Source organism: Protomyctophum bolini (assembly GCF_963924005.1).
Source record: "Protomyctophum bolini genome assembly, chromosome: 17".
Taxonomy (NCBI): Eukaryota; Metazoa; Chordata; class Actinopteri; order Myctophiformes; family Myctophidae; genus Protomyctophum; species Protomyctophum bolini.
In genome coordinates, this window is record NC_137878.1 from 31,247,027 (window position 1) to 31,269,745 (window position 22,719).

Genomic DNA, 22,719 nt, shown 5'->3' on the forward strand with positions numbered 1-22,719 from the left:
ATTTTTAGGCAAAGGAGTGTTTTTTTGTGCAAAACTAATGCTCGCAATGAATACAGATCATGAAAACTCCTTCGTTTGACATGTCACGTGCTACTTAAAGTATAATGAAATTTGGAAATATTTGCCTTATATTATTGGTTGATAATGGTACCCCGTTTTTCAGCAGCTGTCACAAAGTTTCCTAAGGGAGTTGGGTTTGCTACTAATGTATATGTGATATATGAACACATCTGTGAAGACAGCTAGTGGTAAGCATTTTTTTTGTTGCAGGTTTGACACACATTTAGCTAATTTTCCCTTATTACTATAGTCAAGTGCCTACACTATATAACTTAGCTGCCAGCCTGCCAAGTGTCAACTGTACCACGGTAACATGAATGACAAAAGTGCATCAATGAACATTTTTACACAGCAGGAAGATGCGTGAGCTGTTGTGACAGGAAAATGACATCCAATGAATTACAATAACTATGTACACAGAGAAAATGAGAGAATACAATGGTGCCATTTTTATGGATTAAGGTATCTTTGTGTAATGTATATTCCAAAACTAAAGCAAAATCTTTCAGTTTGTATATATTTCTTATTTTAATTTATCTTTAAGTGAGTTTTAAGACATCTTTAATTGTACATCATTTCTTCCCATGCAAATGAACCCACTTTGAAACTAGAAAAAGTGCCCTTCTGGGCACAGGTCTCCACCAGGATGATAGGACTGTGTGGGATGTTTGGCAAAATGTTTAGGAGTACTATAAACATGTTTTTTTGTTTGTTAGTTTTTTGCAACAATTTTCTTCATTTTGTTGAGGAAATGCAGAGCCAGATCACTCATAGCATGAGGATAGAATTCTGGATGAGCAGGATGTGCAGCATTTTGAACGAAACGGGCCACTCCTGAAAACTTTGGAAGGCAATCTTAACCAATTAGTGTAGAATCTGAGAAATTCAACAGACTCGTCTTGATCACATGACTACAGAGAATCAGAGATCATGTGTACCGATGTGCGTGAGATTTGGATAAAATCTGTGCAACTAACAGCAATATGTTTTGCAGAAATTGACCTATGGTGGCAGATGTGGAGGGATGCAGGGACAATGTTTTTCCATGGGAGTGTGCATACATAAGTTGTATACAGATCGATGTGGTTATAGCTAAAAACAGGAATTGGCCCGTTATAGCGCCACCATGAGGCTGATTTGGGAACAAAATGAGTGGAATGTCGTCCTCTGCCTAGTGGAAATGTGCATGTATAATTTCACGGAAATTGTACACTGTGATTTGTGGAATTTTGTTGGAAACGGACCAATCATGTGAGCTTTGGAAGCCAATCTTAGCCAATCAGGATGGAAGATGGGAAATGGTGCAGATCCGTGTTGATCACATGACTATGGACTATGGAGATAGTGTAGTGTATACCGAATTGTGTGATGTATGGATAAAATGTGTACGAGTAATCTACAGAAATGTGTTTTGCCTAAGTCGGCCTCATGGTGGCGCTATAACAGGCCGTTGAGGGATATTTGGGGCAGAGGTTCGTCGTTGGCACCCAGGGAGTGTGTGTGCACAGTTTGGCATGGATCGGGCTAACGGTGGCGGAGATTAGCTGGTAATGGACGGACGAAAGGAAGGAAGGAAGGACGGACGGACGCACACACACACACGGACGGAGTGCAAAACATACGCTCGGCCTGGTGGAGACAATTAAAGAGACAGAGACATGCAGACTGGCTGTTCTGATAGTACAAAACCATTGACAGTCACATCATTAAAAGACCAAGAAGTCCTGAAAGGACTTGGTACTTTATTGTTTTTGTAGTTTTTTTTTCTTCCGCCAAAAATAGCAGTTCTGGCTGAACCGTGCAGTCGGTTTTCGCGAAATTTGGCGATATGGTAGAGGGCCATGCCAAACGGTGAGGATGCGAAGCCCACAACCATGCAAACTTTGACCACGCATAGCTCATGAACCGTTTGACCGTCAGCAATGAAACCTCGACACCCATATGCGTCTCCTAATGCTTAACAAGTATTGTGCTCTTACTTTTGACCTCTGATCTCTAGATCACCCGACATTTTGAATTATATGAAAATCAATTAAAATGAATCTCCTCCCAGGATCTTTGATCAAAATGCACGAAAAAGGTCAGAATGATTACAACATATGTGACCGAATATGAATACAGTGGTTTGAGACACAAGTAGGCCATGGTCATTTTTCAGTTTTTTACATATTATGAAACTACATAATGTAAGCTTTCATAATTATGATGTATTCTTCATTGAAAAAATGAAGAAGATATGACCATCTGAAACTTGAACCAGAAACCCCAAAGTAGAGAATTTCTCCTGCAAACCTCTGAGACCCAGGAATGGGTGTGACAATAGATACCCACCCACTTACCACTCCCCCCACTAGGTTAGCTGTACAACCTGGCACCAGTGCTCCCAAGTGAACTGTTGGGCGTTGGCAACGCCACCGAGGAGCGACAACAGGCGGAGGAGGAGGGGTAGACGCGGAGGGGTGAAACAGAGGCTAAGGAGAAGGATGTACAGACCACCTTTTCCATCCGTGATTCTCTGTAACGCCCGTTCACTGAAGTCCAAGTCGAGGGGTAAGAACCACATGATATTTTAATGTTAAAAGCTTAAACTTGAACAAATAATGTATTCACTTATCGATAATAATAACAGTTTTCCCTTTTGCAAATATATTATTTGTTTTATTACGGTATTTAAACAATATTAAGACAATTAAATAAGTTTGTTATTCAGAACCTTATATTTGCAATATTGTTAATACAATATTGCAAACTTCTCTTAAGAGTATGTACATGCAAATTAAAGGTCATTCAGTATAATTTGAGTAGCAAAGACTTAATAAAAAAATTAATATGAATAGTGATTCCCATTGACTCAATTTACCCCCGGACATTGGTTAATTTTACCCATAGCCACTATTTTAGAAAGAAAATGACTAAACTAATGTATTTGCAAAATGATTCACATGGTTCTATCCATTGGCAAATCATCAACGTGTATGATATTACATTTTTCTTTGTATAACTTTGTATTGTCATGCATGATTTGACAATTGACAATTTTACTTTGACCGACAAAATAATGTTTTCTACGTTCCCCATGTGCTTCCCAACTTCACAGCCAGGTGTAAATGATGGATGCTTACTAGATATAAGGTCAATAAGTACAATATGCAGAGGCAGCCTTTTACCTCAGAGCTAAGAATGCCACACTAGGCAATGAGAGGCCATGCGGTCATCAGCGTTCGGTGCCTGGAGCATGCCACCGAACCAACTGGAGCTGGAAAAGTGCCGCATAAATATACGAGGCCTTGGCGTGGAGAAGCCACGCAGTCAGTACTCCTAGCTGGTCCATGGGGCAGCAAGCCACTAAACGATCAGGAGCCAACAAACAGCAGCTCCGCATGAGAGTGGAGGATGAGGCACGCTGATTATCTCGGGCTATACTTGATTTCTTAATTATTATACTTGATTTCTTAATTATTATACTTGTTTTCTTAATTATTATACTTGATTTCTTAATTATTATACTTGATTTCTCATTTATTGTTCTTACATACACATGGACACATGTGTATGTAAGATGTATGTAAAATGTATGGATGCTGTTACATTTGGATTATATGTTTATTGCAATTACTGATGGGGGTAGGAGTAAATAAGTTTTTACTTCTTCCTACTCCTTTTTGAACTTCAGGTGCAAGACCTATGATCACATTGTTGTCATTATATTTTTTCTTATTTCATACAAAAAAGAAATATACATGCATTGTGGTTATATATATATATATTGTTTTTTCTTTTTTCTTATTTGACTGTCTTACCTGAAGGTTTCAAAATAAAGATAATCTAATCAAATCAAATCAAAGAGTCATACAAAGCTATAGTATAGCCTACAACAGGTGGGGGGAAACCAAACAGCCTATCCCAGAAAATAGTTTAAATAATTAGTTTCTGTTATCACCTCTAAATCCTCATTGGGTCCTATTGTTTCCTGTGGCCAGGATATTTGCATATAAATACCCCCCACAGAGCCAGGAATAATCACAACTTGAAAAATCTCTGTTGGAACAACATCTGGAAGATATTCCTCACAAATACGTAAGTAATATGCCTGTAATATTTGTTTTGGTGAACATTAGAATGTCTAGAACATGTACATAATTATTGTGAAATATATGCCCCAAATTTAAATTAGAGCATGATTCATACTTGCTTTTGGTCAATACTTTTAGTTACTCCAATGCGCCCTGTACCGATATTGCCCAGAGAACTGCCTCATAGAGAATATTTTTCCTCTGGTGAAAAAAAATCCCTTTCTGGCCAAAAAGTACCGTTTATACGTGTGGTGGGGGGCTCAGAGTGCGTCCACTAAGGAAAGTAGACTTTCTAATGACACAACCCGCCTTTGTTTTGGTGAGTAGCAAGAACGTTTTTTTTATTTACGCTAAAGAGGAGAGGCTGGTCTGATTTCGATTTGAGATTTAAAACAGAAAGTCCCATACAGGGCAGAATCGTAGAAGCAGTAGAAGGCTATGGACCAGAGCTAGCTTGTCTCTATATGTTAGGGTTATACTGTAATGCACTAAATCATGTGTGTTACATCAACATTCCGAAAATAAAACTGAACTGAACTGAATATTTTATTTGTTTATTAGACTTATCTTAAACCTATTGTCTTATTAAACCCAGTGTTGTCTCTACTACCTCGTCAGACCGTGTATATAAAGACCTGCTGATTTTGATCATGTTTTCTCTGTATACCATGCAAGGCTTATTCAGATCCACACCTCGGCTTCGGCTGCTTGACACGAAGCCACATCGCCTTGTTCTCTCACCAATACGACTCCAAGTGGCAGCCACCACCAGATGCGATGAAGTGGACGGGGAAGCACATCGCTGCGGTTCTGTGTCTCCTCTCGATCCTAGGGGCCCTGGTCAATGTGGGCTGGGAGACAGTTTCTCTGCCATGTAAAGCCAGCCCAAGTGAAGCGGGTGACAACCACACCCATGGCCAGAACACACAAGTGACCACAAACGTGACCACAAACGTGACCACAAACGTGACCACCCATGAGGGGTCTCCCATCGGCCACCCATGGGGCACGCCAACTCCTGGGCCGTTACCCAACTACCGGTACATCATTAGGGAGCCAAACAAATGCCCAGAGGGAAAGCCGCCACCATTCCTAGTATTTCTGATACTCAGCATGGCTGGTGAAGTAGAGGCACGAAATGCCATAAGGCAGACATGGGGGAATGAGAGCCTCGCTCCAGGCCTAGGAATCATCCGGCTGTTCCTGGTGGGGGTGACGGAAGGCAAGCTCGGGCGCCTACAGCAGAAAACCCTGGAGTCCGAGAGCCTGAGGCACCACGATATCATTCAGCAGGATTTCCTGGATACCTACTACAACCTGACTTTAAAGACACTGATGGGGATGAACTGGGTGGCCATGCACTGTCCCCGGGCCAGCTATGTTATGAAAACTGACAGTGACATCCTTGTGAACACCGTTTACCTTATCTACAAGCTGCTGAGACCGGAACTGAAACCCAAGACAAAGTATTTTACAGGCTGTATCCATAGGGAACCCCTGGTAATCCGAGACAATAGATCAAAGTACTACATGCCCCTAGAAGAGTACCAAAGCGATAGGTACCTAGACTACGGCTCAGGGTCGGGCTATGTGTTCTCCGGAGACGTTGCGACGGAAGTGTACAGAGCTTCTCTGAGCATTCGCATCTTGCGTTTTGAGGATGTGTATGTGGGAGTCTGCCTGGACAGGCTAGGGATCAAGCCCACACCGCAGCCCCGTGGGCTGTTCAACCAGGGAGGATTGGCCTACTCCAGCTTCAATTACAAAAACATGGTCACAGTCCACAGTTTTCGTCCCGGTAAGATGCTGGAGTGCTGGCGCAAAATGCAGAGCGATGGAGCGCTCTGCATTTGGTAGGGAAATGTTTTTCAGAGCATGAATATTTTTCGGATTTTCAGCAGTCGGTTTTTCCATAATGACACTAATAACATGGCGCTTATATTGCCCCGATTTGTTTGGTGTGGTACTGGTAAAATGGTCTTTCCCTTATAGTCCACGGTCTAGGCCTATTTCTGGGATATCAGTAGGCCTACGACTAAAAGGGACAAAGGTTGCATATGATTTTTGTATTGCTACATGTCTGTTGTTTATGAAATGATATGATAGCAATCTTAAAATGGCAGCTGATTGCTTGTTTTCAGCCCTTATATCGGGTATCTAATGAAAGAAATTGGTACATACTGTATGTTAATGACGTTTAGAAGATTTAGAACACTTTCCTGGGGGTCTTTATGTGTGTGATATGTGGTTTTAGATATTTAGAATTTTAGCAGTGAGCTGTCATGGACACTGGGCTCACTTTCTTCCTGGACTACAATTCCCACACTGCTGTGGTGCACTGCTCCTTCTTGTGGATAGGGGGAGGGCTGTCTCACTGAGACAACATGTAGTCCAGGAAGTAAGTGAGCCCAGTGTCTATGACATCAGAGACACTGGGCTCACTGCTAAAATCTAAAATATCTAAAACCACATATTACACACATAAAGACCCCCAGGAAAATGTTCTAAATCTTCTAAATGTCATTAACATATATTATTTTGCAAAAAGGATTTACGTTATTGTTCTGGAGTGGTTCAGGTTTTACTTAACTTTTATTTATTTTATTATAATGTTTTCATTTCATAAAAAAGACGGCATTGGCGATTCCATATAGGCCTATATGCTCCTGTACAGAAGAAGTAATATTAGAAAATGTGTTATACATATGTCGGCCTCCTGGTGGCGCTATAAAGAGCAGATGTGAAAAGTTCCAGGCAAAGCTTTTTCCTTGGCCTCTAGGGAGTTGGCATACCTGAGGCCTGCATGGATCCACAGATCCATGCAGTTAGAGGTAAAACACTTTTCGGCCAGTTATAGCGCCACCATGAGGCTGAGTTGAAAATGTTTACATGGCATTTCTTCCTCGGCCTAGTGGGAATGTGCGTGCACAATTTCACGGAAATCACACGATGTGTTCATGATTTGCAGCATTTTGTTTAAAACTGAGCACTCCTGCGAACTTTGGAAGCCAATCTTAGCCAATCAGGAGTCTGAGAAATGTTGAAGACAAGGACAGGGCAGTTGGAGCGGCCCATATCCAAGCTCTTCCTGCTTCAAGAAGCACTGTAATAATGGACATGACTTAATATTGAACTATGGCTCCCTTTTGATAATTGCTTCATATTCACAATTAGGGGCCGGGGTGAAGGAGCCATTTCTGCCTGTGTGTGCCTTTAACCCGTTTGATGGGCGGGTTCACCATGGGGGGTGTGTGTCACACAGGATTGACATAATGACACAGGTGCAACAAGCCAGGTTGAATGGTTTGGAAGGTATGGGCACAAGAGGCTAGAGATCACACGGTTTTTACCGTATCACTGTATTTTGCATAACAAAAACTGCTGTATTACAGAACCTGTACAATAAATGGGAACCTCACCCTACAGCAGTCAATGCCTGGACAATATAATATATACGCGTCAAAAACAGTTTCTGTATGCATGTGCCCAGCCGAGAGGCAAAGTAAAGTTTGAGCTTGCCTCTACAAAGTCATTGACTATCAGTGAAGTGAAGGCTGCAGGTTCTGGTTTGTACTACTGCAACAGGCAACCAGCAGTGTATCTGACCGTGATCAAAAGTGAGTAATATCTGAGACTTCCTGTTTGAAAGACAGTTAACTGACAACTTCAGTGACAAGCCAGTGTACAGGGTTTGATGATAGGGCTGGGCCTTAATTTTCGGGTTTTATGATATCAGAATGACATATATGGAGTGTGTGATGTCACGAGGTGTGATGGACTGACAACCATATATGGAGATCTAAGTGTCTCCATGATGTCACATGATGTCACGAGTCTACCATATACAGTATGGAGGCTATTTATGGGGGTGTGATGAGCCAACGGGAAATTCACGTTTTCATAGTAAATGCGGTCAAATTTACAACCTAGTCAATGGTAAAATATGGATATTAATCAATTAACACAGTGCAGTGTGTGCACATATGCTGTATAATGCAACAAAAGCCAATAAAGAAAACCCAAAAATACTGAAAATAGTAATAGTCTAATAGTAGAAGATGGTGAGCAGGTAGCAGAGCCTGTCTATAAGATACTGGATGTGTCTGTGGTTCAACTCCCACCACCAATATCCTGTGAGTAGAGGAAATGTCACTTTTATAATTGATGGGCATCCTTGCTACGTATACTGTTGCAAAGTATTATGTATAGTGTTATATCTATCTTCATGATTCTTCTGTTCTGTCATTAATACAGTTTGGTGGTATTTTGGTCCAGCTACCAAAATCGACGACCACATCATTCCTGACCCACTAAAACTCGCAACATCGGTTGCTGTAAACAGCACAGTCATAAAAATTCACAATTTTATCTTATCTATGTTGCCTTGTTGCTCTTGTCTGATTGTATCTTGTCTTATGTTACAGCAGTGCATGAGGGGACTGAGGGTGACTCAGAGTCAACATATGCTGAAATTGAGAATTATCAGGCACCATCACAAAACGGTAATGACTGTCACAGTTTAAAATCCTAATCCTCATTTGTGTGAAGTCTGTTTGTACAGTATTTGGTAATGGACAGCTGAGAGGTAGACTGTGTAGGAAAGTTATAGGCAGAAAGGCAAAATTTGTCCCAAAAGCCTATAGCCCATCATCTCTTTCTGTGTGGCATCAGATGCAGACTCACCAATTGACCCCACATATCCCTGGATTGAAATGTCAAATAAGATTTACAACTGAGGTAAGTGCGTCTTTGTAAAAATATTTATGCACGCACACACGTGCGCACGCACGCATGTCCCTAAATGCTCTTACTATTTAACATCTATAAAACATGGACCTTGAAGTTGTGTCTGTTAGCACTGGAATATGACCCTGTTCATTATGAGGTAGTGAATGCTAAACAATTTTCTACTTGCTATTTTGCCATTTGACCTTTTTGACTGATATCCATGTCTCTTTAAATCTTTTTTTATTTTTCAGACAAACCACTGAAAGACAATGTGGTGTATTCCTTGGCACAGAACAGGTCAAATATACCTGCTGTTACAGTATAAATACTATGATGTTGTCTATACCATGTTGCTACAATAGTAGGCTACTTCTGTACTCTCTATACTCTGAATACTGAGTATATACAAGAATGAAACTTTTGTCTGCTGAATTTAAATATATTGGTTTGAAGATTAGCAGTTTTTGTATTGACCTGTACTTTCCTTGAACTGTACCCATGCAAACCGTTAATAACATTTTCAACAATCAATCAAATATCGTCAAGGTCAAAGTCAACTTTTGTCCACAAGGGCAATTTGTCTTGGGCTTTAAATTCACCCCTGCTGCAGCCACACACAAAACATCAGTGACAATAAAACATAAACTCTTCTCTTGTTCTACTTCAGAAAACACCCACACAACCAAAGGGGTGTGGCAAAGATCTTTCGCCTCACATCAGAAACATTCACTTGGCAGCTAGGTCCACTTCCTTGTAATGCTACAAATATCTCAATGATCACTTTGTACTTTCAGTTGTCTACTGCAGACAAAAATATTCACCTTTGCGGTGTATTAATAGCCTTCTGCTGAAAAACTGAAAATACCAATGCACAGTGGACAGTCTATGCCATAGACTCTATGGTCTGCATTATTTGCTACATTCTAATCTAGACTTACAGTAGGTTGCATCCCATGACAATTATGAATAACTTGGGTGATGCCCGTTTGGGAACGATGCCCAGTGGGAACACACGTCCCTCCAGGTATGCAATACCTGTTGTTGTACCCGTTGTGATGTTGTCAGTATTCTCATCAGTGAACTCCGCCTACTGATACGTCTGGTGACGTTCTAATTCTGTGTGGGATAGAGGTGGGTGGTACAGTAATAATTTACATTCATTCACACACACCTTTCTGTTGGGGTTCTGCCTGTACGTGTGTGTCACTAGTTTGTCACTTTTCTCATGTTGTGTAGACACCAGCTGCAACAAAGCAACACTTTACGCATAACCTGTAAGACACATGTGATGGGTGTGACGCGCTACAAAGAAAAGTTCAGCTGGCTTGAACTTTTCTCAGCATCCCAATGACGCAGTGAAGCATCAATCACTATGTTTTTGTTTCAACATTTCCACTCCATTCTCTCTTCCTGTAAACCTACCCTTTTCATTTACGCACAGTGGCTGCCTTGTGCAACACTCCAACAGAGCCTCGGCAGCAATGTAGCCTAGCCAGCCACGCTTGGACGCTTTCGTAGTTTGTTCCACTGCTAGTGCGAACACAGCATCAATCTGTCGCATGATGAAGGTGAACACCTGCGGCCACTTGTTCTCTGCAGTTGTGTTGCTGAGCTATGTCATCAGCAATGTTCGTGCAGGTAAGAAGGTTAGAAGGTTACATAATTGTTACATTTTATCTACATTTTTGTTCTTTAATACTGGGCTTTAACTTACTGTAGATGGGATCAAAACAAAATTGTAGTAAAAAAAAAAACAAGCATAATCTGCTTGAATTAACCACAAATTAACTATTCTGCATCCTAGAGCAGTTTAGAACAGCTGTACATTGGAAAAATGTCTTACTTTAAAGAATTCAGTTTTTCAGTATTTTCAGTATAAATTAGACCGTAATTCAGTATTACGTATGTTGCTTTTTCTGTTCTTTCCTGTTCTGTGGTTACTTAATCCATGGGGGTCACATCAACAAGACAATCACCACAATCACAATTAAAGTATATTAAGTTTAAGTATATTGAGTTTGTGTTTGTTTTGTTTTACAGACATCACACATTTAATAGCTGAAGAGAAGAGCTCAGCCATCCTAAAGTGTGCTGGTAACGTAAAGGAAGACGTCAAATGGAGTAGGAAGAGTGAAGAAACAAACATTGATATCCTTACTGCTACTGGTGACGGTGACATCAGACACAATGACCCATTTAAACGATACACTTCAATAGCAGATGGCTATAAGTCACTGTTTATACGAAGTATTGAGCTCTCAGATGCTGGTTTGTTCTACTGTGATTTTGAGCCAGCGGTGGAACTGATAGTGATACCACAAGGTAAAATGATTTACAGTAATATGTTGTTGAAGATTTGCGCAGTATGTTTCATTACTCTCTTTCGATACAGTTACACATACAGGGAGTAAACAACTGCAATACAATGTCAGTATATATTTTGTATGTTGTATACAGACAGAAAGAGACAAGCGGCTGTAGAAATGAACACGGTCACTCTGAGCTGCCCTCAGTCTGTCACTGGTTCAGAATCTGCAACGTGGAGCAGAGTGATCAATGGAACAAACATCAACATCACAGAGAACCATGTTACAAATCATAACAGCCATTACCAGTTGTCAGAAGACAACTCATTGACTATTAATGAAGTGGAGGCTGCAGATTTTGGTTGGTACTACTGCAACAGTACACCAGCTGCGTATCTGACCCTGATCAAAAGTGAGTAATATCTGAGACTTCCCGTTGAAGCAAAAATATATACACACTGGTTTTGAGGTTCAAAGTAACACTTGAGTACCTTGAAAAACCTGAACAAATGCAGTGGTAGAAAGTACCTAAATACTTTTACTTAAGTACTGTACTTACAATTTTGAGGTATTTGTACTTTTATTTCCAATACTTTTAGTTCTACTCCACTACATCTAGGATCCAAATATTGCACTTCTAATCCACTACAATTCTTTGAAAACTTGAATTACTAGTTACATTGTAGATTCTGAATATTATTACAGAACATACATTAACCACTCCAGCCCTACATTTCTGGCATTTGAAATCTACAAGCTCACAATGCACACCGGTATATCTTCTATTTTCAAAAGATTTGTATACATTTGGTAACTTGAAATTGGACATTCTGTATGATGAGTAAGTTTATATTTGGTACTTTAAATATTTTTTTAAGCCAATACTTTAGTACTTTTACACAAATATATTTTGAATTCCGGACTTTTACTTGTAACAGTATTTCTATATTGCAGTATTGACACTTTCGAGTACTTTTTCCACCATTGAACAAATTAAATATATTATTATTATTACTACGCACACTACGTACACAATACACAGGGTTGATTCAATCTTTACTCCATTTTACAACAACAAAGACTTGAGCTAAGTTAAAAGCTTGAAATCATGTAATTTGATTTGAAACTATCATGAAACAGAAAGGTCCCATGCGAGATCAATCCCCACAACCAACACTAGTCACATCGAGCTGTCCTTTAGCAAGACACCTGAACTGATCTTTCATTGACAGTAAATTCAATGACAGATATATACAATTTGGCCCCAGCAGCCATTATAAGAAAACATTTTGCACTGTCGAGGTTGGACTGGGGCTGGGGAAAGTAGGCCTACATCATATTAATGGAATTCGCATTAATTCTGGAGTTAAACATCTTGTTGTGAATTAGGAATTCACCAACATGACGTTTTCTATATCCTCATCACAGGTACTGATGAAACACAGATGACAACTGACAAGCCAACTATTACAATGACAACGCCTACTGTAAAGACAAGATCAACAACAATGACGACGACGACGACAACAACAGCTGTGTTTCTGAATCTGATCAAAGGTGATTAAATGTTTTTTTGTGGAGGGACAGACAGTAGGCTGACAGGAAATGGGGAGAGAGATGGGGGGGTGACATGCAGTAAGGGCTGTCGGGATCGGGAGTCGAGTCGCCCAGGCCCTGATCAAAGGTGATTAATATTTGAGACTACCGATTGAAGAATATGTATCATTGCTTGAGTAGTGTACCTTGATAGTTGGAGAGTTTCAAAATGTGTAATGGTATTTCTTTCTTTCGCTTTCTCACTTAATTTCTCTCTTAAAATCAGACCCGTCTGAACTGTGCGGTGCAGGCTGTGTGTGTGTGTGTGTGTGTGTGTGTGTGTGTGTGTGTGTGTGTGTGTGTGTGTGTGTGTGTGTGTGCTGCAGTGATGTGTGTGTGTGTGTGTGTGTGTGTGTGTGTGTGTGTGTGTGTGTGTGTGTAAAGCTGCTCAACAGTGACACTTTAGGTCACCCAGCGCCAGTGGTATTGCCGTACTCAAGCGGACATACATACATGGAGACATACTGTGCCTAGGGACACACATCTGTTCATTGGAGTGGTTAGGCACCACTCTAAAACAACCTTCTCTGTTCTACACGTAGGGAGAGAACAACTGTAATGCAATGTTGCAGTGTGTGTTTTGTCTCATTTAGTATGTGTCAGCACAGTATGTTCAGTAGTTTTGTTTTTTTGATAGAGAACGCTGCAATGAAACCTAAAACACGCAAATATAAAAGGAAACAGAATGGAATGAAGAAAAAGGGTAAGGAAATACTAATCTGAATGCTGAGTGTGCTTGTTTTAGCTGTTAATCAGACAACTATAAAACTACATAAAATATCCTATACGTTCTAAATTAAATTATACATTTTGAGAGCAAACAGATTACAATTTTATGAAACAATTATATTCTATTCAGACATAGACATGCACCTCAGTGGGCTAAACACATACAGTATTATATAGAAATCAATCCTGCAACTAATAAAGTAATAATGTTGCATGAAGTATTATATGGATAATGCTATATTGTATTCACAATCACTTGTCATTGTCATTGTAACAGGAACGACCAAAGTAGCCCTACTTGCAGAAGCAGTTGCAGAAACAAAAATGCCAAAAATGGATCAAAGTGGATACCAAGGTGAGTAACTCTGATGCACTCACCACTCCCCAAGTTATAATCCTTGATTCCAACAGAATCATCTTTCATCATCTTTTCCCCCAGCTCTTCTAGCTCTTCTCCAAAACTGGCAATTTCCTGTGGCCGTGGCAGCTTTAACAGTAGTCCTCATCCTCATCATTGCTGTATCATCGAACTGCCGTTCCAAACAACGTGAGTGATTTGCCTGAATGTGGCCTTGTTCACCTGACAATATAGGACAAATGTGTCAAATCAAATGCATTCTTGCAAGTTCACCTTCACAGTCTACGTCAGCTACATTTAACGATAGCCTACTGAATGTATTTTGGGTTTAACAAAATTATATATATATCGTTTGGCAGTAGAACATTTGATTTATACAATCTTATTGGATTTCAGCTTTATTGTTCTGATCATTTGTCTAAACTTACTAGTATTACTGGAGTGTATGGATTTAGACTAGACAAATGTCATTAACTGAACGGTTTCACCTCAGGACAATAAACAGACATTTGATTGAAATGCTCAAACCATCCAACAGTAACAGCGTAATCAAACAATGTATTATTTGTTATAATCTATCCATAATCCATTTGCAATAGTTAACATAAAAAAAACCAATAAACAGTAATTCAATATGGGGTTTATATACTCTACAAGGAAATTGCTTTGGTAAACAGGACTACAGACAAAATCATAACCATAGACTCACCTAAAGAGACAAGAGAAAGACACAAAATGGTAACCTTTTCAACTTTACAAACCAGAATAAAGTCTGCACACTGGATCATGCTCCAAAGCTTAAAAAATAACACGATTGGAAGTGACGTTCGAGCCCCCCGGCTCTTCATCAGAGGTAGGCCGGTAGTAGGCTTGAAATGTACATGTTTTTTTTGTGTGGATGTTTATTGTTCTTTTCTGAAACTTTTCAACTTTGCCTATAGGAAGACCTCGTCCTATGACTGGTGACCTGAGAATGAGATCAAAGGACGACTGTGATGAGATACTACTGTAGATGTCTATGGTCCATCAACACCATGTGAAAGAGATCTACCTTTTTTATATGAGCCACACATCTATTATGATAAAGCGTGTGTTGGTTTCATGGAGTGAGTTGTCACCGAAACATCTGTTACCGGTGTGTGGCAAAGTACTGAAGGTCCTACATCCTCTGTTGTAGTGGGATTATAAAGACCCTATTGCAGGGGTTCTCAAATATTGTATTTGGCCCCTATTTGAAAAGATTTTGTGGCAGGGACCCCCAGAGAGGAGATTTGTCAACATTTGTCAAGATTAGTCAACATGTTTCAGAAAGAATAAATCTACAAGCTCTCAATGCGTCACAATCTGATCAAGCTGCAGATGGGCTCTTTTCGAATAACCAAAAAATGCGCTTCCAAAGAAACTGTCAAAATATTCAACTTGCCGAATCCTCATGTATTTACCTGTATTTTTATACAACTGTATTATTTCCACTTTTTATGTAGCCAGACACTGAAGCTGATATGACACATTTGGTTTAGCTGGAGCATTACTTTTCTGCTATTTATTGATTTGATTTGGGTTGGGGGTGGCAGCTAGACGCAGGAGGTAGAGCAGCTTTTTGGGAATCGGAAGTTTCGTTATATAAATGTGACATTTACCATTTTAGGTTCATCTTTTGATATCTTAAAGCCTCACTCACCATGTAGCTTTTTTTAATGAACAAAATGTAATTTTGTCCAATCTGTATGGTAGATTATGTTAATACAATATAACTGATATCTTAGATAGATCGTGTCAAAGGCCATGTCTCACCTAGACACAGTATCTGACATGAGGATTCACTTTATCCCCAAGCAAGCAGGCTGACTCTATTAGCTCAATGAAAAAGAAAATAAATCAGCACTTAAGGAGAAAACCAAGTTCAAGTCCGGGGTAGAAGAGGAAAGTTACTTGCTTTAATGTTATAGTCTTGCTGGAAATGACAGAGTCTAGCCCTCTACTGTGAGACACCAGGACAAAAAAATATATTAGGAATAGAAATAAATAAATAAAATCCAGAGAATATCACTTAACTGCCGAGTTAACTGTTAAGTGTGGAGTCATCTGTGACAGTACAAAGATAGGAGGGTAGACTGAGGAACTGACATGCAACAGAGAGGTGAGCCTTGACTGGATCTGTACCAAAACTGTCAAGAGTGAATGTGACAGGCAGATCAAAAACAAGGGGTTTTATTAAACAAATCCCAGACACACCAAACAGGATAGGCAAAACAAGAAATCAGAAGATAGATGAAGACAAAGCAAAGAGGATTCCCAGGAATGCTCAAAAAATACAGATGGATGGCATAATAAGCTCAACAGTTACCTAGTAGACTTACAGGGAACTATGAGTCAGAAAGGCATGAGCCCAGCTTTCTAGAGTCAGCCTGATGAGGGAAGTGAGTGACGATTACAGGAGAGTAACGGCAGGGAATATAATGTGGGAGGGGCCAAGAGAAGAGACAAAATCAGAGACAGACAGAGAGAGAACAGAGCAAAATTAATGCACAAGAATTAATGTCCAAGGGCTTGAGAACATGATCAGAGAGGGCTAGAAGAGCAGCAAACCATGACAAATATTTATAGATGCCAAGTTTCAGTTGCAAAACCTTCATGATGAGTTGTTCACAAACAATATGCCAATGATTACGATGCAGTGAAGTAGTTTGTGCAGTTAATTTGTTGATTAATGTTGTTGTCTCAAATTAGACAAACGTGGAACACAGGTAGAACATGTAATGTAGTCCTCTAAACTGAGGCAGTTGTCTTCTCTCTAGTGTAAATGTAGTATGTAGTATGTTCAGTTTTCTTTATTTCTATTTGAAAATAAATGTACCCGCTGATATAAAAGCCTTTTTTGGGGTGCAATATGTGTGTCTTCTGTTTTGTCATTTACTTGAATTACTATACCAACCCAGTCACCAGAGGTGGAGACGTCATTCATCTTGGAAGTGGAAATTATATTTCAGATAGTGAATATTTGAAACATTTCAAATCAGGTTATTTCATGTGATCAAATAACTTGATTTGAAATGTTGGGCCTGGACTGGACATACTGGATAAAATGGCTCAGACCAACAGTCAGGGGCATAGCTCATTCCTGCCCAGGGCCCGCCCTAGTGGTATAAAATGTGCATGACTGATTATCTACACTTCTACTGTACACACAAACAGGTTTATGTGATATTAAAATAACATTAAAAGATTAGTACTATATTGTAGTAGTATAGTATTATAATCATTAGTAGTACTAGTTGTTATTTACAAATTTGTAAATACTGTAGGTACAGTAAAGGTCCCTGCACACTGCTGCGTTTTTCTGATTTTTAGCAGCGTTTTTCCACCGGTTTCCCGAGAAACACGTCCAGTCTGCAAGGACCTTTACAGTAATCTTTGCTGATATTTTATATCATTAGTCTGACAGTCATTGCAGCATTGCAAAAATATTATGGAAATTCATAGATGGCTCTTCAAGCTCTCATTTAAATGGCCAATAAAAGGAATAGTAATTTATTTTAATTACAGAGTTTGTGTATAATTGTTTTTTTATGTAGCTCAGTGGAGAGTGAGATGGAAAGAGGAAGAGAAGTAGAGAGGAGGGATATAAGTCTGCTTTAAACACTGTGCAGGACAGGACAGGACAGTATACGTCTGTGCAGAGTTTGTGTTTAAAGATGATTTTTGTGATATTCAGTAATGTTTGTTACTTTCTGATGATAATCTTCACCTTCACTGAAACCTCATCAGGTAATGTGATAAATATTATCAACAATGATTATCATCATTATTTGTATTACTATTATTACTACTAGTAGTCTGGTCTGGGTCTACTAAAGGAGTCACAAGGCTAAATTAGTGACCAAAGGAGATCGGGCTTTTGTTGTAAGGGTCCTTACAGGAGGAACTGAGGTTAACCAGATCCTTAACGAGTTTTAAATCTCTCTTAAAAACACCTTTTTATCTCCTTAAGTAATTTCTTGTATTATTGCTTCCTTGTTTGTTTCTATTATTATTTCATTATTGCATTATTGTTGTATTTTGATGTTTTATATTGTTTTGATTGTTCAAGCACTTTGTAACTTGGTTTAAAAAAAGTGCTATATACTGTAAATAACATTTTATTATTATTATTATTATTATTATTATAGTACTACTACTACTACTACTACTACTAGTAGTAGTAGAAGTAGTAGCAGTAGTGTTAATATACAGTATGTTCAGTTAAGTAAACACTAAACAGTCAAACGTTTACTTGCCAAAAGTCAATTTTACTCCGTTCAATGCAAATTATAATTATATAGAATTAGCCTACATATAATATAAAAAATACTATAACTATAATTAGTGTTGTTATGTCAATAGTTTTTATAAACCTGTACATATTGCATGTTTTTGTATGTACTTTTATTTATTTATTAATCCTTACATTTCATTTAATAATACAGTATTTAGCTGTCATTCACTATTTAATAAAAAGTCTTATTTAAAAGAAAAGTGAAATAAGCAGTGAATGAACTTGAAATGTAAATAACAATATAATTAAGTGAATATAAAGGAAAATGCAAATAGAGCCCAATCAACAAAAAAAAGGAATGTTGTTAAGAAAGAAAAAAAAATGTTTTTTATAATACTGCATGTGGTTGAATACTATACAGAATTAAATTGACACTCAGGACATTGCTGTGGACAATAGCTTCATTGTCCCGTTTCTAGGCTTGCCTCAGTATGGTGCTGTATGTTTCTCTGTGATAACAGTGGAAAGGCAGATAAAACAGGAAACATGTCTATAACGGAGCATCAGCAGGATATGAGTGGTACAGTAAAGCCTAGTGTCTGATACAGGATTAATATAGATATGCATGACAGACAAATATAGAATACCTTGTGAGTCGTGATAAAGAATTAAAAGTTGTACTTAAGTGTTACGATAATTTGTCATCTTAATGTACATCATTTTTATTCTTACTTATTATGTGCATATTAATGTATAAGAATGATATATTTAAAAGAAGACCGACACAGATCGGCAGATATTGTCTGTCTGTCTGCATTATCCAAAATTAGTGGCTACAAGATGTATTCCATTTTATGTCATCATTCACAGCAGTGAACAGGATCTCTGTACCTGAAGAGCACTGTCTTTATCTGCGCTGCGGGGACTCGGACAATGTCATCTGGACTCAACAGGACAGGAAAGTGATTGTCACCAAACAGGGAGACTATGAAACCAATCATAACCTAAACAAATACAGCCTCCTGTCCAATGGCTCACTGTTCATCAAGGAACTGGAGAAAAGTGATTCTGGGGAGTATAGTTGTAATGACCAGCTAGTGGCTGAGGTGGAAGTATTGACAGGTATGTTCTATTCAAGTCATTTGGTATTCATTTTTGTAGTGCACTTTATACCCTGAGAAACTCAATGAGCATCACAGGATTACATAAAGTAGGTATGAAAATTCTATCAATACACTTATGTTGTTGGTACATGGATGCTGGGAGACAGAACTCCATGTGTACTATACTGAACAGAATGTCACCCTTTTTCTAAATGTCCACATTTTTAATCCCCCCCCCCCCTGCCCAGAGAGTTAATGCCACCCTTTCACAAAAGCACAAATGGTTCTAATCCGAGATCTTTTCATCCTAAATGTCATCGTACTTTAATAGACTTAGAGCAAGACATAATTCAGTCCTTATGGTTAGCTGGCAACAAGAAGAACATAATCTTAACCCCCTCACCCTTGTTTTTCTAGAGAAAACATTGTCAAGCTCCACATAATAACTACCGGTAGGTTAATAGGCTTCTAAAATGTTTCAATACCACTGTCTTCCACAGGTCATGACTTTACCGTGTCTGTTGGTAGAACCCTGGTTCTGCCATGTCGAGGCTCCAGAAAGGTCAAACAGAGGTGGTACCACCGGAAGGAGGGAGAGAGGCGGCGAGGCGAACTCATCTTTACTCGCTTCAAAAATGGCACAGTGAAAAGGGAGAGGGAAGACTCTTGGGGCAGATATAGTTATGACCAAGGCGCCCTGCAGATCCTCAACCTACAGCCAGGTGACACCGGACAGTATCTGTGTAATGGAGATTTAGAAGCTCAAGTCACTGTAGTGGCAAGTAAGTTAGTTAACCACTTAAGCCTGATTTTAATAAAATTGTGAAAAAAGGAGATAAGACAATAGCCGATCTACAAGCTCACAACACCATTTTGTGTTTTAATTGTTTCAGAGAAATGTTGTCCAAAATAGTGAATCCACGCTTAAAGTGGTTAACCACACTATCGTTTTATTTATTTATCTATTCTATTTATTTTGCAATGAACTGTTATATGATTGTTCTTATAGTTAAAATAACTGGCCATCACACGATTCTATAACAGATTCAGATAATTTGGGAATTCTGAAATGTATGTAATGTTTTGTATTTCTATATTGTAGTGCACACGGATCAAAGCATCACCCAGACCACCCCAACTACTCTACTCCCCACAACTGTTCTTGTGATGAGAACAGGTAAAAAACATGTTATTCTTGCTATTCTTACAAGCATGTCACGACGTCATACACTGAGATTTTTGCATAACATTTTGTTTGCTTTAGTCTTTAATATGTTTAATGAGTGTTAATTAAGTGTACTTTATTATTAATTTGAATAATTTGCCTTATGATTTCTGAATAGTTCTGTTGCAGTAAATCCCACCTGCTTGCTTTTCCAAGGGGATTAAGATATTGTTTGTAAATACAATTTGACAAACATTTCTATACGGCATGTGCTTTCACCATTTGTTTCCCAGATGTTGTGGTTGAAAGGAAGAATATAGAGAAGAGCCCAGAGAACAGTGAGTTTTAAGAGTTATTTTCCAAGCTATTTTCTTATGTAGCCTGTACATTCTAAAATCCTGAATATTAGTTTTACTCCGAAGAGTACAGTGCATGTACAGTATCTGTTTATCTATCACTTAACTGTTAAAGTGATGAAATGAATGATCCTGTAGTCATCATGGTGATAGTGGCAGTGGGGTTGATGACTCTACTGACGGGTGGGCTCTGCATGCTGTTGAGCTGCACCAAGTGCACCAGGGAGAGGAGGAACAAAAGTAAAGGTAAGAAAAAAGGTCAAGTGACGTTGGGATTTCAGATGCTGGCAAAGATAAACAGAATGAAATTCCATTAATTTTTAACTGCTTTGTTCTTCTGATTAATGAGGACAATTCTAAGTTACAATGTAATGGATACGGATGGATTGATTTTATTTTGTCATTGAACACACACACATGTACAACTAAATTAATCTGTTGGCATAAATCCACTGCAGTACAAAAAGCAATCATATGTACAGTCAGGGAAGAGTTCACATTATTGAACCGCCGACGAACCGAACGACGACACTCTATCTCTTGGTGAAATAGTTCAAGAGAATAATGACTGAGGGGAAGAAGCTGATTCTGGATCTGGTGGTTGAAGTCTTGAGGCATCTGTAGCCCTTTCGCCCCTGTGAATGGCAGGGGTGGAACCGTCTGTTGTTGGGGTGGGAGGCATCCTTGATGATGCTGAGGGCCTTAGACCGGCAACGCTGTTTGTGGATGGTAATGAGGAGCCTATAATACGCTGCACAGTTTTCACCACCTTCTGCAGTGATTCCCGCTCTGCAACAACCAAGCAGTAATACAGTAGGTCAATGTACTTTCAATGGTACAGCGGTAAAAGTTTTCCAGAGTCAGGTGGGATAGCTTGACTTTCCTTAGTCTCCTCAAGAAAAAGAGACGCTGGTGAGCCTTCTTTATCAGGGATGACGTATTTAGGGTCCAAGAAAGGTCTTCAGATATGTGGACCCCCAGAAACTTTCACTATGAACGTCTGCGAACTTGATGACATGGTTTGAGCCATGTGTAGGTGTGCAGTCGAAAGTGAAGAGGGAGTAGAGGAGGGGGCTCAGGACACAACCTTGAGGGAGACCAGTGTTCAGGGTGATGGTTGAGGTTGCCTATCCTGACCTGCTGGGGTCTGTTCACAAGGATGTCGAGGATCCAGTTACAGAGCAGGGGGTCAATGTATCACATTGACAAACCTAGTTAAAAATAGCTTAACGTCTGTATTTAGCGCCATCAGGACAGAGAGAGGAAGACACTGAACTCCAGCCATGGAAGTCTTCCCACGGGATAACAGGTAAGAACAACATCTCACCAGCCATGACTTGAATGGCACGTTTTCAACTTGAAAATCCGTTATTTTGGTCGCTTGACATGTAACACAACACTGTCACTAAAGCATAAGTGGCCTATACTTCATCGCATGATGGTGTCGCTATTCCGAAATTAACAGATAACAGATTTCCAAGTGAACAATGCGATGCATCTTATCTACATGATCAATCTTCTTCTTACTAAAGAAGAAAACAGGCTACAGAGACAGAAGTGACATGAGGGAGGAGGTGATACGTTTGAGGTGCCAGACTCACATGTCCACTTTGCTCTAAGGTTCTTCTTCCCCCATGCAGGTGTTTTAACATACAATACAATAAACTTTATAGGGGCAGGTTTGTTGAGAACATATACATACTGGTATGCTCTTTTTCAGCCACATTCTGACAACACGTGTGCTTCAATTCTAACTCACAGTGGCTGAGATGTCTGAGGGCCAGTGTCCAGCGGAGGACTACATCCACTATGCATCTCTGGGAAGGCAGAACTGGAGAGAGAGACCGATCCTCCAGACCCTGACAGATCAGAACCACCTGTATGTGATCTACTCCTCAGTCATCACCACACCTACTGGGAAATAGTTCCAAGCCACAAACAACCAGAAATGTAGTCCAGAGCTGTGCATGTGTTATTTTTGATTAGGTAA

General features: G+C 39.4%; 2 protein-coding genes and 1 long non-coding RNA gene across 5 annotated transcripts; all 3 read left to right on the top strand.

Moving 5' to 3' along the window:
• Positions 1–4,910: 4,910 nt before the first annotated feature.
• On the top strand, positions 4,911–5,990 carry LOC308331713 (beta-1,3-galactosyltransferase 2-like; the record flags this gene model as incomplete). Its single annotated transcript, XM_080787205.1, has 1 exon — positions 4,911–5,990. One exon carries the CDS (start codon positions 4,911–4,913, stop codon positions 5,988–5,990), a length of 1,080 nt encoding a protein of 359 aa, XP_080643331.1.
• A 7,778-nt stretch (positions 5,991–13,768) lies between these two features.
• LOC308331869 lies at positions 13,769–14,881 on the top strand. The gene is made up of 3 exons (XR_013965635.1): positions 13,769–13,847; positions 13,932–14,039; positions 14,792–14,881. It is a non-coding gene; the product is annotated as an uncharacterized lncRNA (long non-coding RNA).
• A 2,610-nt stretch (positions 14,882–17,491) lies between these two features.
• LOC308332356 (uncharacterized protein) lies at positions 17,492–22,718 on the top strand. Of its 3 annotated transcripts, none has more exons than XM_080788214.1 (7): positions 17,492–17,618; positions 18,976–19,227; positions 19,709–19,990; positions 20,311–20,385; positions 20,667–20,711; positions 20,868–20,975; positions 22,491–22,718. In XM_080788214.1, the coding sequence occupies exons 1-7, from the start codon at positions 17,546–17,548 to the stop codon at positions 22,652–22,654; spliced, it is 999 nt and encodes a 332-aa protein (XP_080644340.1). In that variant the 5' UTR covers positions 17,492–17,545; the 3' UTR covers positions 22,655–22,718. The 3 variants fall into 3 exon arrangements, with proteins under 3 accessions (XP_080644340.1, XP_080644341.1, XP_080644342.1); XM_080788215.1 differs by having other exon boundaries at positions 20,883–20,975; XM_080788216.1 differs by lacking the exon at positions 20,868–20,975.
• The last annotated feature ends 1 nt before the right edge of the window (position 22,719 follows it).